The sequence below is a fragment of the Struthio camelus genome, chromosome 4, assembly GCF_040807025.1.
Source record: "Struthio camelus isolate bStrCam1 chromosome 4, bStrCam1.hap1, whole genome shotgun sequence".
Taxonomy (NCBI): Eukaryota; Metazoa; Chordata; class Aves; order Struthioniformes; family Struthionidae; genus Struthio; species Struthio camelus.
Window position 1 is genome coordinate 36,770,928 of NC_090945.1, and position 17,554 is coordinate 36,788,481.

At 35.0% G+C, this 17,554-nt stretch overlaps 1 protein-coding gene across 8 annotated transcripts in view; it reads right to left on the reverse strand.

Moving 5' to 3' along the window:
- The window catches only part of LRBA (LPS responsive beige-like anchor protein), a 407,526-nt gene that overhangs the window by 125,740 nt on the left and 264,232 nt on the right, over window positions 1–17,554 (reverse strand). For all 8 annotated transcript variants that reach the window (XM_068942256.1, XM_068942262.1, XM_068942261.1 and 5 more), the window contains 4 exons: window positions 9,980–10,097; window positions 8,202–8,304; window positions 6,114–6,229; window positions 3,678–3,790 (listed from right to left, as the gene is read on the reverse strand). In XM_068942256.1, the coding sequence (XP_068798357.1) occupies window positions 3,678–3,790; window positions 6,114–6,229; window positions 8,202–8,304; window positions 9,980–10,097 (450 nt within the window). The remainder of the gene's footprint in view (window positions 1–3,677; window positions 3,791–6,113; window positions 6,230–8,201; window positions 8,305–9,979; window positions 10,098–17,554) is intronic.

Genomic DNA, 17,554 nt, shown 5'->3' on the forward strand with positions numbered 1-17,554 from the left:
ACTCAAGTCAAAGCAGGGTAACTGACTGGCAATGCACTTCTGGAATTTGTCAGGAGTGTTTGTCAGACTGACAGTAATATTAACCACAATCCATTTCAGTTGCTTTCGTTTATCATTGTGTGACTGATGTTCAAAATAATGCCATCAGAAGCTGCTTAAATAAAGTGTTGACTTAACCTATACACTGCAGTTCCTTAAATCTGTACTAACTGTGGACTTCTAGTTAATATATTAACAAATCTGTTATTCATACTTGTCACATTAAGTAACTTTAACTGGCAACTTCTAAAAAACTCTTTATTATTAATTTTTCAGGAACCAAAAAAAGAGTAAAAATATTGACATGGCATCCTTTCTGCCAAACCAAAATAGCTATGCTGGTCTGAAACTATGACTGTTAAAATCATGTAAAACGTAAGTGAAATATTTTTAGACTTTTTAAAAATCTTTAACAGTCCAAAAGCATAGACACACTAGAATACATAATTAATACTTATTTTGAAGCATTATCCCCAAAGATGACGGTACAACAACAACAAAATCACAATACACATATTCAACATTCTCACTATTAGTTACTAGAAAGGTATTGCTGGTTAACATTTTTCAGATACTTGCCACGAGTTCATCATCTGACACAGTTTAACTTTTAAACTGCATAGAGTTCATACTTCTAGAAATGCCTAAACAGCAATCAAAACCTGAACTACTGTATCTGAGATAGATGTGGCATAAAGATTTTCACTGTGCCTACAGAAAGGACTGGCACTCATCCAGAAAAGTAGTTACATTTTAGGAGATAAAGATGCTCTATCTGATCAACAACAGATAACCATAGATAACAGAAGGGAAAATGCATATTAAGTATACATATATGTATATATATTCACCATGCGGTAATAGGGCAACTGCCAACTGATCACCAGTGAAAGATAACTAGCTCCCAAGAATATCCTGTTACAGGCTTAGATAATATGAATGAAACTCCATTTATTCATAATACAGTCTGACTGTCATCTAGCACTGCAATATTTATCTTATGTACTAATTTTTAAGTTTTCAAGCATATGATTTAGAGAGTTAAGTATGTGTATAGATACAATCTGAGTGGTGTCCATTTGGCTTTCCTCTCCCAGCAATACCAATGGAAAGATTCCCTCAGAACTTATAAGTACACTTAGTAAACCTCAAAGACTACTTTCATCAGCAGAGAGATCCATATCATCAGTTGCTATTAATATACAACTGCATAGCAAAAGAGCAACAGCAGTTTTGCTGTCCAACTTCTTAATGGAGGCAAGAGTAGTGTCTACCCTAAAGTGAGGAAAGATTGCTTTATACTGCACTTAGTTCTATTGCAGGATGGGGGAAGGCAGACTGGGACTATAGGGTCGGCTGTGTCAACTAGTTTAAAAATTGAAATACAATTAAAAGGAGATCCCTCAAAAGTATGGCAAATAGAAAACCCTTTTATGACTTGAATTATTTTTAGCAATGACATACAATATTTTCAGAAGGTTAATAAATGGAAATGGAACTTGCAAAAGTCATGTCAAAATCAGACAGTTATTCGTGATTAATATCTGTAATTTATGTACTAATTCAAGCTACACAGAGCTGATGTTACTCTTTAATTTTTCAATTTTCACTTCAAATGTAATTCAGCCAATCACCAATTCCTCTCTATAACTATTTTCACGAAAAGTTGTATTAATTGAACAAGTCAGTCATATGAAGGAGATTATCACACTTGAGGACTTTCACTTAAGTTTAAGATCCAGTGCTTAATGGATTTTGAAATTTGTTTTATAATATTGCATATATTTGTGCATACACACATGCATATACATACATACATATATGTAATATTATATAAATAGTGTCTATACATAGGTATATGAATACACTACATTTTTTAAAGTAACAATACTAAATCTGTAGTCCAAAAAAAAATTTTCTGGAGATTTTTCAAATAGACCTATATTTACCTTAAAAATTGTGAACTAAAAGTAAGAATTTGTTAAAACTTATCTTCATTCTTTTTTTTTTTTTGCTATCAAATTACCAATCTGTAAGGAAGACATGTTTTAAAAAAACAAGTTATAATTAAAATATTTCCTTAATCTTTTCCACTAATTAACTGCTTTTCCGTGCGCCATGTCCCAGTCATTTTCCATAATAGCTAGCTTTAGGAGAGCATAACGTGATATATGACACAGGGTAAACTTAGAACAATATCCTGCTTGTCAATCACCTACTGCTTATAGAGAAATAAGAGGTGCTTTTTCTTTGTAGGATGAGGCTTTCTTGTATCCCCTTTTTCCTTACATAGAGGAAAGAAAGAATTAAAACACAAATACACTAGCTGGAACGAGCTTTCTCTCAGCCTAAAATCAATGAACTTGGATGCCGACACGCTTCAGATGTACCTTTGAGTTTTTTCTTTCATATTCATATTTAGAATTTTATAATATTTTGACACTGTTACAGATGCTGTTAATTCTCAGATGTTACAAAAAGATTTTAAAATGTAAATATGAGAAAGCTAAAATTAGCAAATAACAGAGGCAGATGCTATAAACCCTTCAGTTTTTACTTCTTACTGAGCTTCTAGAAACAACTTCCAAGCAAGCCACATATTCTGCAATTTAAAGGATACCTAACTATTACCATGGAAGTAAAAATACTAGCAAAGCTTTCTGGAAACATTAACTAAGCCTTTCTTGATAGAGCAAATAAATAAACAAGAAGGACCTTCTTGAGGGAAGAGAAAAAACTGGTGTTGAAATTTACCTAACTCTCAAGAGGATACCAAACAAATTGATGCATCAATTTGTTTAAGTTATACTTTGACTTGGTGCTTTAACAGAAAATTGTACAGAAATTTGTACAGAAAATTATTTTTGGATAATTAACTGTCATATGAAAATTAAACAGAGGGTGCGGAACTAATACTGACAGGAAAGGAAGCAGGTGAAAATTAGATTGGCAAAAATAAGGAGACGGAAAATTTTGAAAGAGAATTTTAAAAAAGCTTTAAATAAGCTACTTAATATTGCACTGGCATATGTTCATTTGGGAAAGAATATTAAAAAAACAAGACTTGTCTGTGAGGAAGGAAAAAGTTGTTTAGAAAAGGTGCAAGAACCTGACAGTGTTGGTCTGACAAAAGACAACTGCATTGCTTAAGCATACCTAAAGGGGATACAGAGAGGAAGAGAGAAAACAGTGTTTCTGCTGATGGGAATAAGGGTAACAGTTTAAGAAATACTTAAAATATAATAGTATCATAGGCTTTGCTACTAAAAAAAAAAAAAACAGTGTTTGCATCAGATATACAGGAAATTATTTTGGCTAATTTTTAGTCTTTAGTGGCCTTAGCATTCCTAACTTTCTTAAAATTTGAAATTAAATGTAACATACATGCTTCAACTGAGAGCACTGTCCATTAAAACTTCATAAATCGATACAATCAGAAGCAATAAGCACATATCAATAATTCATTTTCCCATTAAAATCTGTTCTCTATTATCAGTATATACATATAGAAACAAAACACTGTTAATGGTTTTGCATTTAATGTTACTAATGTATCAAATACAGCAGAGGGTATGAACAAGACTGAAAACTAGTTCAATCATTACTGAAGAGAAAAAGGCACATCTGATGACAAATACCTTTGACAAATCCCTGAAGTTGCTAGGAAGTGTAAGATCCAACTCCTCTGATTCATAGTTAGTGATAACCCAAGGGAAGACAGGGTACTGATTTAAATCATTGTAAGTACGACCTGAGGAACAATGAAAATAATACTTGAGTTAAGGGAGTTAAATTTAACTAAAATACCAAACTCTAAAGATACTACTATATAATTTCTTAAGCTACTCAAAAGGAATACAACTTATTTTAGATCTTTTATCATTTCAATGTTCTACTTTACTTTATTGAAATAGCTAAGAAAAAGGTTTGTAAACTGCTAGTATTCCATTTAAAACACTGCAAACTGTTTCACTTCAATTGCAAACTCTCCTGCATGCTATAAAAGTGACAGTTAAATCCCTTCATTTTCTATGCACTTCTCCTGTCCTTGTGTCTGCCTTCTGTGTTTCTCTAAAGTGAATCACTTAAAAAAATGGAAGAGTCCAATGAATTCTGCTGATACTAAAAATTAAAGCAGTATTTTACAGTCTGCCTTAAATTAAACATTTGAAAGCAGTATGAAGCAGCTTGGGATTTTAGATTCAGAGATTTTGCAAGTAAAAACCGTTTCATCTAGAGAACTCACTTGCAAGAGGAATTCTTTCTTGATCATTGACCATTTCTGAATATGCCAAAATTTACCAGAGCAGAGAACTCGTACAAAAGTGTTCTCGTTTCAGGTTCATATAGGCACCTTTGTGCATCTGTAAGGTGGAAATAACATCCTCCTTCCAGCAGATATCTGATTAGAATAGTCTCTCTTATCTGATACATACCTACAGATGTTACACATACCTTGGTTTATTATTTTAAAATGCATAATGTTAACATGGATCCTGTCTCCTTCTATGATAAAATAGCAGAAAGTCATTCATTCAGATCACCTCCTACCAACGTTTTCTCACATTTTGTCTAGTCTCATCTTACAAGTCTCAAGGGACAGGTTTATACTTCTTCCCCGGGGAGATTATTTCACAACCCCAATTTATCAGATTGTCAGAAAACCTTTTCTAATACTAAGCTTTAATTTTCCTAGCTTTCTCACACCATATTTTTCCTATCCTGGTTTGTACACTTTTTAAATTATGATATAATGAGATCCTTTCTTTCCCCAACCAGTTGGTTATGTTACACATATCTCTTACTGCAACTTCAGGACTAAGGCTTGTTACCTGACATTCTGATGCCTTTATTTATTTCAAATTGATAAGTGATCAGGATAGCCTTTTAAACCACCCCCCCCCCCCAAATCATGGGCAACTCAACTTTCCCTCTGTCCGTGCTATCTTTTCTTTCCCTTTAACCTCAAATACCAAGCAGCTAAGAAATCACTTTATTATTGCAATAACACAATAGAGTTTTAAAGGATCACTCACTAGCGGCACAGAAAGTGTCATGATCTTGCCTCATTCCACTTCAGCAGTAAGCAGGCAATCAGATCTACTTCTACTTTTATAAGATCTGCCAGCATCCTGGCATTTCTGACTTAATGACTGATTACAGAAACTAGCAAAATTGACCATTTGCGTAAAATGCAGTTAATGTGAGTGGAGGCATTTGTTCTATGAATCATGTTAGCATGAGCCAAGTCTGAAAGGAAATTAGTGGGCCTTTCAACATTGTTCGTGCTACAGAAAAGAGCTGAAAATCGAGAAATTTCATAAGTTGTTCTGAGGATAAAATATGTTGGAAAATAAAATACAGGTTATGAGACCTAACAGTTAGCCTGCATTAACTAACCTGAACTCAAATTAGGTGGCAGTCTAGTGGGCCACATGGGTTAGATGAAATGCAGTTAAGCAGCTGCAGGACAAGGGGTTAGGACAATCATATTGAGGAGTGAATCAGGATTTGGGAATGTCCCAGCACAGCAGTAGTGGTGATGCAGGCGTTACACTCCTTTCCCAGGTCAACTATCTACCTGGTAACCATGGTATTTATTGTCTCCAGGATTATTATCCTGCTCCCCAAGTGAGACTTCCTGCAGGGTCCTAGCCCTTCTGAGACCTGATGAGAGCAAGTTACTCTGTTGTATCACAGGTATTGATATAGGAAAATACCTATGAATATCAAAATTTCAAATACTAAGGATAGAGAAGTTACTATTTCTGAGATTCTCCTAAATAGTAGATGATCTGTCTAGATCCTATTCTCCCACAACAGTCAAGAAATTCTGACTTTTGGGTTATATTTTTTGTATACAGCATTTTGTATTGCATATCATTTTATACATATACATTTATTCTTACATAAACAAAAGTAATTAAGAATACAGTGCATTTAAGACAATTTTATGAAGTTCTGCAGAAGAAAATTTGACACAGGAAAAGTTATTTGTTCAAAGGATAAAATCTAGAAGGGCCCTAGTCTGTTGAGGCTGTGCCAACATTAACCAAATTACTAATTTGTGTTACCTGCTATAGTGTTTAGAAACATCAGATATTCAAAGTTGGAAATTTCTCGGTGCTGCCAACGCTGGGTCATATTGGAAGCTTTGAAAATCTGCCGCGGACTAGCCAAAGAAATGCGCCTGAAAAACAACAATAAACATAGGAGAAGGATAATTGGAAAACCTGGCGGATCCACTTTATTACCTATCTGATTTTTTGGTGGCAGTTACATACATTCTTTTTACTAGTTCTAAGCTAGGTTTCTCCAGAGATCAAATTGCAATTTTGGATAGATGAAATTCATTCTTCAAGTTTTATAATCTAATGAGAGCAAAAGACTTAAAACATCTGACAATTGGATATGCCAAGATCTGAATACTTCAGCGCTTTCAAACATAAACCTTTACAGTTGTGCAAATTCAGCTGTTCCACAAAGGATTAATGTATTACAGAAACATGTTACTAGTGATTTAGAGAGATGGTGGACCACTAAATAAGAAAATCACCCTGCTTAAAATTTCACCTTAGAATAAAGCCATCTTTTAGAAGGGTTTTTTAAATCTCTCAAGAACAAATGAAAACAATGGTAAGATGATGGAACTTTTATTATGAAGTCCATCCTCTTGAGATTCAAATTCTGGGCAGTGTTGGGGAGTTAGTCATAAATAACTCAATTAAACTTCTAGATTTGATGCCAGATGGCCTGATGTTTGTGAAAGGAGAATACAGAGTCATTTCTTAGCGTGATAAATCAAGTAGTAAAAAGATTATCATAAAATTCCCGAGACTGTTTTGTTCATAATAAAAATATCTGCAAACAGCAGCAACACATAATTTAGGGAAAAAATCTAGATATATGTTTTAGTTAACAAATCTTTACAGGTACTAGATATATGCTTTAGTTAAGAAATCTTTATAGGTACTGGTAAACAATTAAAGAAAAGAGTTATAGGAGCTGAAAAATTTTTAATTTTGGTAAACTGAATTAAATTTTTTAAAAGACGATCAATATAAATGGATGTGAAATTTTGAACAAATCTGTATATGCTTTTATGTATATTTAAACATTTTCACATTTGATTTGCTTCTGTAAACAGAAGTCCTTAAATTCTTATAGAGTGACTATAATAGCAATCAACAATTCAAGAGAATTTTTTTCTGGACATCATAAAAAATGCAAACTACAAAACACAGCAGAAAACACCTCAAATATTTTAATGGCTTTTCTAGTTATCCATATGCACAGAAAATTCATGCTACAGTAATAAAAATGTGAAGAAAGAGCAGTGAACACATTCTTTAAGCACTACTGTTTCTTTTAAAAAATTAAAAATGGATCTACTTAAAAATAGTTCAACCCTCATTAAAATCCAAGAGATATTCAATCCAACTAGAGACAGGGGACACCTCCCAGACTTCCATTTCCATCAGCCTCAAGGAGTGCTAGACTGCGCTGCTGTTTCATCCAGAAGATACCTGGTAATCAACGACTAATCTTCTGCTAAAAAGATGAAGCAAAGTGAACTATATTCTTTAGGTTTTGGATGCAAATACATAACCTGAAACTGTAACACTAATTTCTCACTTACCCTTAGTAAAATTTGAACCCTGTCTTTCAGAGCTAAAAGACAAACACACCAAGCCAGTCTGTCACACACTCTTCCGTTTACACTGTTCTACATATGACTATAATTTCCTCCTGATGAGAAACAGTCATTTTCATCTAGGTTTAGATACAGTAAAGGATTCAAGGATGTAACAGTCAAGCTAATATAATTGAAAACTGCCATAAAAGCTAATCAGTCCGACAATCAGACTCCTAAATTTCAGTCATTTGGCATGCATAAAGAAACCTATTTTCCTTAAGCAGGGTAAGTGATTGAGCATCATTGCCAAAAAGAAGATGCCTTCCCCATAACAGATAGATACCACAAACCCTCAAACCCCCAAATTTCTATTATACAAATACTTTGTAAAAGCATGCAGAACTGATGGGCTGAGTATGTGTGCGTTTTGTAAACCAGTAAGTGTAAATAATTTAAACCTTATAGGTTGATTTGATGAATAAAGTCTTAAAACTCAGAAGTACAATGAATTGAAATTTTAAAATACCTGGTCTGGGGTAGTCCAAAGCTAGTACCAATGCCAACTGGAGGTAGACAGTTAACCACTTTCTTTACTGTTGCTTGGTCAGGAAAGTTGAACATGACAGCCACTGTGAACACAAGAGTTGAAAGACAATATGTTTTTCTTTTTTTTTTTTTGGCTTTCTGACCCAATAAAACTTAACACCAACAGACGAAACAGATATGTTTCCTTCAGATTACTATAAATATCTTTTTATATAATTTCTAGACTGCTTTAGGTTACCACCAAGTGAAATTTCAATGGAAGTTACCACTTTTACAAAGCTTACAAGGCCTACAGTTGTTTTTGTATTTGAACAGAACTTAAAGCTTTATGTATACATTGGCATATCTAGAATTAAACCGGAAAAAAAAAGAATAGATAATATCTGAAATGCATCACACGTTTGCTAGGAATTTATTTTCCAGTTACTTTCAAGATACATTTATTCTTCAAAATATTACCTTCATATTTCATCTGAAACATTGAATGACACTTATGATATGAACCTAAAAATCTAAATAACATAATCAAATTATGCTATCACCAGTGGACATTTATGACTTCATGGAGTATGACTAGACTCTCCAAAATAGAAAACTGTTTCAACATGATTAATACACTGTTAGATGACATGCACTTTCAGATATGCGCAACAATGCTCTGCAAGATCTGTATCTGAATCTTCACCAACCATGTTGAAGATCAGCAACCATTCTAAACTCAGACAAAAACTCTAACAAATTTCCTTATCATTTTTTGACTAACATACTAACTGCCTAAAATACATGTTATGCTATGAAACATTTCCCGGTGTAAGGACAACAACATTTAACCTCATTACTTTACCAAAAACTTTTTAGATCTAAAAAGTGTCATCTTAAGACCTACTTTGTTTGATGTCTTTGTATAAAGTTTTCAAAACTTGTTTTTCAAAATTTCATCGTCAGGACAAAAACACTAAAAGGGCTTAGAGAATCTTTTTTTTTTTTTAAGTCGCAAAGTTATCAAGGAACCTGATTTAAAACAAAATTTAGGAGAGGAAAAGAGTAGAATAAAATTCTCCAAAGCCTCAACTTACTATATCTTGAGTGACTTGTCAGACTAATGCGCGTCTTAAAAAAAAAAGAAGTGAAGAAACACAGTGATGAAAAAAATTCATACTTAAACGGGATAAGTCCACATTTATATTCTTACAGTTGCATTAGGGTGTAACTGAACAAAGCTTACTTATTTATATATAGAGGAAGATTGTTCCATTTCAGAGATATCTGAGAACTGCAGATTATTGCATATCTGAATATTGAATACTGAAAATATTAGAACAATATTACTACAATAAAGCATGAAGCTGTACTAATCATTGGTCTAATCTAGTCCTGCAGTTCTTACATTCTTTTGTTCTTAGTGTTTATAACTAACAATTGCTAACCTTCCAAAGAGACAAAAAAACCCCCTTCAAGCATAATAAATTAGAGGTAGGTATGCCTTACACAAGGGCGTTCAGAGGATGCCAAATAAGCATGCAAATCTAAACTGAGGAAAGGCATTGCTAATTCCCAGTTATCACGTTTGAACATAATATTTCTCCCTGAAAAATGAAGAAGTGGAAAAAAATAAATTTATAATACAAAAATATACTAAACTTAAATATTATAACCCTTAATCCAATCCCTTCTATCCAAAACAAAAAGGAGTGACTAAACAGCCAGAGACCACGTGTCCCAAAACCAACACTTGCTACTCCTTTAAACTCACAGTACCTCTATTTGCCATGAAGATCTCTAGTGCTGTATTTTGCAAAAGATAACGTCGTGAAAAGACAGATCGAATCTCTGAAAAGAGCCATTTTCCATGGAGTCCTTCTGTATATGCTAGAATCTAACAAAAGAGAAAAAGAGAGAGAAAAAAGAGAATACTTTTAAAGCATGTTGTCAGTATAGGTAACATCTTGTGAAAGAGAAACTGTTTGATCCACAAACAAGGATTCCGCCAGTTACCTGCAAATCCAGCAGCAAATTTAAAATAAACTCATATTCATGCTATGAACCTGTAACAGATTTTTCCAACTCTTAAACTCAACCGTTCATGCCAAGCCCTTTTAAAAATTTGTTTCTTTAAAACTAAAGGTGTATTTTCTGTAACCAAAGGAGTCTCAGAAACATTATGAAATGTTTAGCAGTTCAACAAAACATAAAAATGTATTTTTGAAATGTATTACCAGTGCCATTAGGTGCATCTGCACTCACTTTAGAGTGGTAATAGAAGGACCATAACAAACAAACAAGAAAAAATGTCTTTAAAATGTTCCTTACGTTTATCGTTAAGGCAATGTTCATTAATTCTGGAAGTATAAAGGTTGGCTGTATAAGAGGTTAAGTATCATTTTGTCAGCTAAGGTTAAACACAAACCTGCAAATGAACTCAGCATAATCTCTCTATGGAGTAAGCGGTTGTCAAAGTAACTTGTTACAATTCCTGTCATCCCATCTGACAGACACAGATGCTTAGTCTGCTTTCACAATTCAAACTAATCCCATTTTTAGTCCACAGCCACTTTGTTTCTTTGTTTCTTTTTTTTTTCCTTTTCATTTCAAAGCTTAATTATGTAAGTGTTAAGGGACAACGAGACTGGACATTCCTCTGCCTCAGATGAGTAAAACATAGGCAAAGGAAAAAACATTAAGATTCGTCAATTGTAACAAACACAAATATACTCAACACAAACGCATTACAGAAAAGAAGATTCAAATATAATCCCAGTTAACCTCACTGTTATTACAATTTCACTGAAGTAACATATTGTGTTTAAAGGAAAAAAAAAGGAATTTCCAGCCTTTAACATAACCAGAACTGTTAATAACTCCAATTAATTGTTTTTAGATATTAAAGAAAGGAAGATTTTGCTGCGCATGTGGCAAAGAGAAGGAAAAATGAATATTCCGATATAAAATTTTTCCAATGTGATGAAAGGAACAAACATTGTTTATGGCTACTGATCAATTTTGAAACTGGGGAAATAACAGACGTGGGCCATGATGGCACCTTCCGTACCACATCCATAACCTGTTCACGCTAACTGGCACATTCGTATAAATCTGTGGTGCTACCAAGAACCACCGGGGTTTGCTTTTGTCACATGCATATGAAAATCCTTTGAAGAGCGCAAGATAAAAGAGGGAACAAAGGAGTCAAAGTTGCAATGCTCGTGTACAAAAATCTCCTAGTACCTTTGCAGGTATTCATCCATGTTACAATCTTAAAATTGAAGCATGTAATTTCAGTGACTGCCTCTTGAGGTAGACAGGACTGTTCTGACCTGTGCATTTCTGCAGTAACACCGAAGACACGACAGACTGATCGTCACAATGAATCTTCACATTTCAAATTCAAGCCCCTATTACACGCAAGTATAACCAGCAAGTGAAACTAATTAAGCACTATTTTTACCCTGCGAGACTAGTGTTTTGTGTGACAGTGCACCTTCAGCTCAAACGCTGCAACTGGCCAAATCCTTGCCGTGCACGACTTCTTCAGAACTGGAAGGAAGAGCATCAACTTGCAAACAGCAGAGGCAGTTCACTCACACTGCGTGCCTTGCTTGATAAAGTCACTGAATCCAGCGTAACCGGATTTACAGTGGGAACTGGAGCTGAACTACAGAAACGCAAGCGGTCACCTCTACAACAATTCGTTAAGAGCATTCGTTAGCAGCAGCTCTGAGGCGGGGGAAGCGGCCGAGGCCTGGCTGCGCAAGGCCCTCATTTCGAGTTGGAATGGTGTCTGCCTGCTCTGCAGCTTCACTTCAAAGTCTCTGGAGTTCAATTAAAACTGGATTAGGTGGAAGCAGGCCTTCTGTGGGCCAGCCCGCTCTGTGCGACTCCGCACACGCTGACAGCACCCTAGACAGAGGTCTAGCCCTCCCATGAACCGGTCGCCATGGCAACGGCATCATTACCAGGGCTCGGCACTTATCGCGCCGCGCAGGGGAGATGAAAGATGCAGAACACAAGCACGCTTCTTCCGGCGTGCCCGACTCAGTGCTGCCGAGCAAAATCAAACTCAACTTTGGCTTCCGCGCCAAGTGCCCAATTTTATTAAGGAAATCTACTGTTGGCACACGCTGACTAATATTTTTGAGTTAAATTCAGAATTTTGACCCTGCGAGAGGCATTTTTCTACCAACCTTACTGCTTCTGATGCTCTCAGCTTCAGAATTACGACTGTCAAAAACTATTTTTGCATTTGCCTGCTTTCATCCAGAAACCACACAATAGGGAATTCCGGTTAAGAATTTAAGAATAGCCAGCTTATTCATCCTGTTGTCCAATACGCTGAGTTTTAAAAACAACTCTCATTTATTTCTGTTTTGTCTCCACTAGTAATGGTTTGGGCATAAATTGTGAAACAACGGTGTACAATCTAATCTAATCTGCACAAACCGTACCACCTTCCCCACAAGAAAAAGGCTGAAGAAATACAACTTCAGTTGATTCAACACATTAAATTCAAGTTTAATTTACTTCACATTTCATTTATTTCAAAAGATACTGCACCTCACAGGAAGAAAAATAATTATAAAGTTTAACATTTCGAATAGTATGCTTAAAATAAACCAAGGGGAGCACTGTGAAGTTCCATCTTCCCAAAAATCCTGTTACACAAAACTGCTACAGGACTGGACTTCGGGAACATCAGATTAATATCTGATGACTACACTATTAATATCTGCATGACTACACTATTAAAAATAAAAATTTATGTTCACCTTTGCATAAAGCCCCTACTTTATCTTAAATAGCAGAGATGAAGGCCACAAAGCTGCAAGCAGCCCTCATACTCACGCTGAAAGCCCTGACGCTACCTGAGCGCAAGTCGCTCACCGAGAAACCAGTAAGTAAAGAGCAGCCGGCTTCAATCTCCGCTGTGAGGCAATTCTCAAATCAGAGCTGCATGAAACCTCAGGCAGCAAAGTCCTGATCACCAACTAAGACTGTACCTAGACAAGCCATGTCTTCACGATTCATAGCTGTATGTCAGCCAATTTCCTAACGTTAAAAAGTTCCCTCTGAAGCTATTCTGCTGCCTTGCAGTTTCAAATGCACGTGCGCCACCCCAGCTTTTCTTCAAAATCCAGCTTGAGTGCTGATCATAAATCATGTCTGTTGCTATTATAAAGATTATATGCAATAGTTAAAAGATAGCATCACTGCAGCTGTCTCCTGAAATAGAGAAGTAATATTTTACTGAAGACTAAATGAACTTTTTGCTTTACATTTTGAGCAAACTAATCAGCAATTGTATATTTTATTTTAGAGAAAAGTACTATTGATCTTAGAAATGTGAATAGGCTAGAAGTAATTAAGTCTGCAAATGGGTTATAGAACTGAAACAGTAATTGAATAATTATATTACTTTAATGTGCTAGGCAATTTAAGTGCCATGAGTAAAAGAAAAACTAAATAGCTTATTTAAAAAGCTGATGCATATTTGTATATTTCTTGAAATGTACTCTTAAAAAAGTTATGTACATTCATGCAGACCAAAAAAAAACTAAAATGCATTTAATTTCCATTTAAGTTTGAGTGCAATTGAGAGAGAACCTACATAAATGCATTCCTCTAGCAGCATTCTCAGTATTTCTGGGCCATTTTTGTACAGGAGACAAAATAGCATCATTCAGAGTTCTAAAAATCTAGCGCGCATGATTCATGAGGAACCTGGATCTCCACTGTTATCTCAGCCATGCAATTATATTCCTCATCTTCAGATTTTACTGCCCAGGTACCATTCAGTTACTAGCTCTAGGATTCACAGCGAAAAGGTCTTACGCTACTGCTTGCTTAAATATGTCCAAATACAACCAACATAATTTTTAAATTATCCAAATGCTCTTAAAAAAAAAATAAAAAATCACAGTGCTTATTAGTTTATTACAGATTTCTCAGTAACACGCTACCAGAACAGTAGAGACCAGCAAACGAGGTGCTTATTTTAAATATCAATTATTTATACAAATAGCCACTGAAATCCACACTTAAACAGTAGTAGTCTCCTATCCAGTCCCTCCTGTGAGTACGTGCAGTCTGCTATACCATCCTGTTCCGCATTTTCATGGGTGACAAACTCAATTAAACATATTCATTACTTTAATGTTCCACTAGACAGTTTTACCCGGCATTAAAAAATTAAATAAATAAATAAATACGATGTGACCTTTGTATCGATCAGAGCAAGATACCTTATGCCTGGGTGTGGGTGGTGGAGGGTTTGCAGAGGGGGGTGGTAAAGGACTCTTATGTTTTCTCTTCCAATTACTGGAGGAGATGATAAAACCAGAGCAAATGATGTATCAGCTCATTTTATCTTATCGCTTTGGGGCTAGGTGACAATGAAGTTCATATTTCACTGGTTCCCATTGAAGATTGTGAAAATTACTTGCCCTTATGACCTGAAATTTCACTAGAAGACAGAAATTTCTCTTCTGCAAAGTAATGCAATTTTTCAGATGTCAACCTTTACCCTAGCTTTAAAAATTAATTTCATTTATATTAACCAATGATATTGATATTTTCACAGAATGCTCTTTGATACATGAACCACCGACTAGCAAATTGATGAGCTTTAGAAGGCTAAAGTTATTTTATTTCAAGCTGCTGTGGACAGACAGATCTACCACAAAGTGAAATTCCTATATCACAAAATAATATTTATCCTAGCCTGATACACCTTAAGGCCTTCGGACTCGTAAATAGTTTCATCTTTAGTTAGGACTTAGTTTTATTTCCTGATTTATTCAGCTTTGAAACAATTTCTATGTAAGTGATACACAAATAAAAACATCATTTGTTTAGAAATTAATAAAGTCTAACTGTCACAGGCCACAGATCAGTACACATGAGATGAAAAATATTTTTCAGACAGTTAAAATAGTAGAAGAATGTACAACTACGTTTCTCTCTTTCTCCTGACATTACAGCTATACTTCAAAGTGAAAAAATTATGGAATGCAGATTTTCTGAAAACGGTCTTCAATCAATTACATATTGTCATATACCTACCAAGACCTACCTTTGAAAAAAAGGATTTGTCAATAGAACCTGTATTCATAATTTTTCTGAGTCGGCTATAAGGTTCTAAACACCCTACATGGACTAATCAATCGGCAAATAATGTTAGCAAAGAAGTTAATATCTATTATCTTATTCTTTTGTATTACATGCAATGCTTCACAATTTTTTTTTTTTTCCTTTTGACTACCCCTGTTTACTCCTACAGAGAAGGACCAATGATGATTCATTACCAGAGGCAGACAGCACTGAATCAACACAAAAAACTGTAATTAGCTGTCCCATATGACTGGTACAGGAGAAGGCACCTTGATTCAGCAGGTTGGTTATTCAGACGAAGAACATTAATAAAATATGCTACTATTCAACTAAGATAGGAGGCTAAAACTTCAGGAAATTATTAAGGTCGGTCATGGAACCTCCATCAGGTTTGTGTATAACTTTAACATACAGATTCTATGTATAAACATAGATAGCACAAATAAGATATGACTGCTAAAGAGAGGCATTTAAGACAAACTCTCCATTCTGGAAAGCAGAAGTTCAACAAGAAGAAAACTTGAATACAAGTTTGGATGGCTGTCCAAGCCCTGCAAGATTTAGAATACAAAATTATACCTATCTTCTGAAAATAAGAAGCTCCCTTTTTAGCTCCCTTTTTATGGTAAAAGGGAGCTAGAACTGCATGAAATCTGATTCTCATAAGCGCTAACTGATGTCTTGATTTAGTAAGCCTGCTACATTCTGATTCAAGAGTTAGTGGGATCTGCTCATCAAGGGGTAGATATAAAAGGCTCAGACAACTTTTGACATCATTTGGGACAGTTTACCATCAGGAATAAATCCTAGCAATTTACAAATTACTCAGACGGCACCTTCTGAAACAATGGTTACTTTAGCTTCTGTGTCTATCCTTACTCTCCATGCAGTTTCTATCACTAACTCAAGAACAGGCTAGGTTAACAGTGATCAATAAGTTGTTTATTGACAAGTGTGAAACAAATTGATAGTCTCAGTCTGCTTCCAATAAACACATGTGCAAGTTATAATTATCAATGTCTGAGATGCAAAGAGCTACAAGGTAAGAATTAACAATAATTTATTACTGAGCGTACCAAAGGCAGCCTTTCTAAAACAGTCTCCCATAACATAGCTCAGACATGCTAACAAGCAGTGTGGCTACTAACCTAGCCCACAAACCAAGCACTTCATTCTCTAAAAATGTCAATGCAACACCTGCAAGCAGTAAAAAGATATACAAGAAAGCAGAAATTCAGGACAGCTTTTTTGGATATGATACTTTGGACAAAGAGATCTTCAGCCAATCATTCTCTTTTCATTGGCCACAGTGATTTTTGTTTTATCCCTAATACATTTTCAAAGTGTTTTTGCAAAAAAAAAAAAAAAAAAGCAAAAAATCCCCCCACACCTTAATAACATGTTTAGATCATCTCAAGACCATCAGGAAAAAAAGAACATGCATTAACTGTGGAGTTCCCTACTGCAACTTTTCTTTGTCCTCTTCGGCAGTGCTTATAATCCATACAAACAAGGAAGAAGAATGGTGATGATATTTTTCCCTGCCAGGGTTTCCTGTACTGTATTTGCCATAGCATTGATGCTAATACCTACACCGACTTCATATACCTAGTAAGCAAGAAGATACAGACATAACAATCATAATCATAACTATCTTTTAATCATACATAAATAGTACATTTGATAATAATATACATATAATAATAATCATACATAAATAATTGAGAGTAGTCATAAGCATAAATTGTATGAACCTCTGGGATGTGTGTTGTGCCTTGTACGTTAAAATGTGCACCTCTATTTATGCTTCATATATTTACCAAAGAAGCATACATGAACTGGCTGCATGGATTTAGATGCACTTATAAACCTTTGCTTAAATCATCTAAAGTTGAAGATGCCCCTATGAAAGTGCTCTGGTACACAGGCATGCACAGTCATACATGTGTGCACATACACACACAAGAGAGAGAGAGAGAAATTGCACAAAAACCAGATTATATGTGATATAGGAGTAACCACACTACATTAGATTTAGCATTCATATAACCCCACTGTCCTGTCTTCAGTGATGGCCAGCACAGTGGGTAGACAGAGTATTTTCGCGTTTTTTCCTTCATTAGATCATAAGTTTTAAGATTTGGACAGTGTTTTTAATCCATTCTCATTAATAAGAACAATTCTGGCTAGTCTTGATCTCCGTATAACTTGACAGATCGCATAACCATT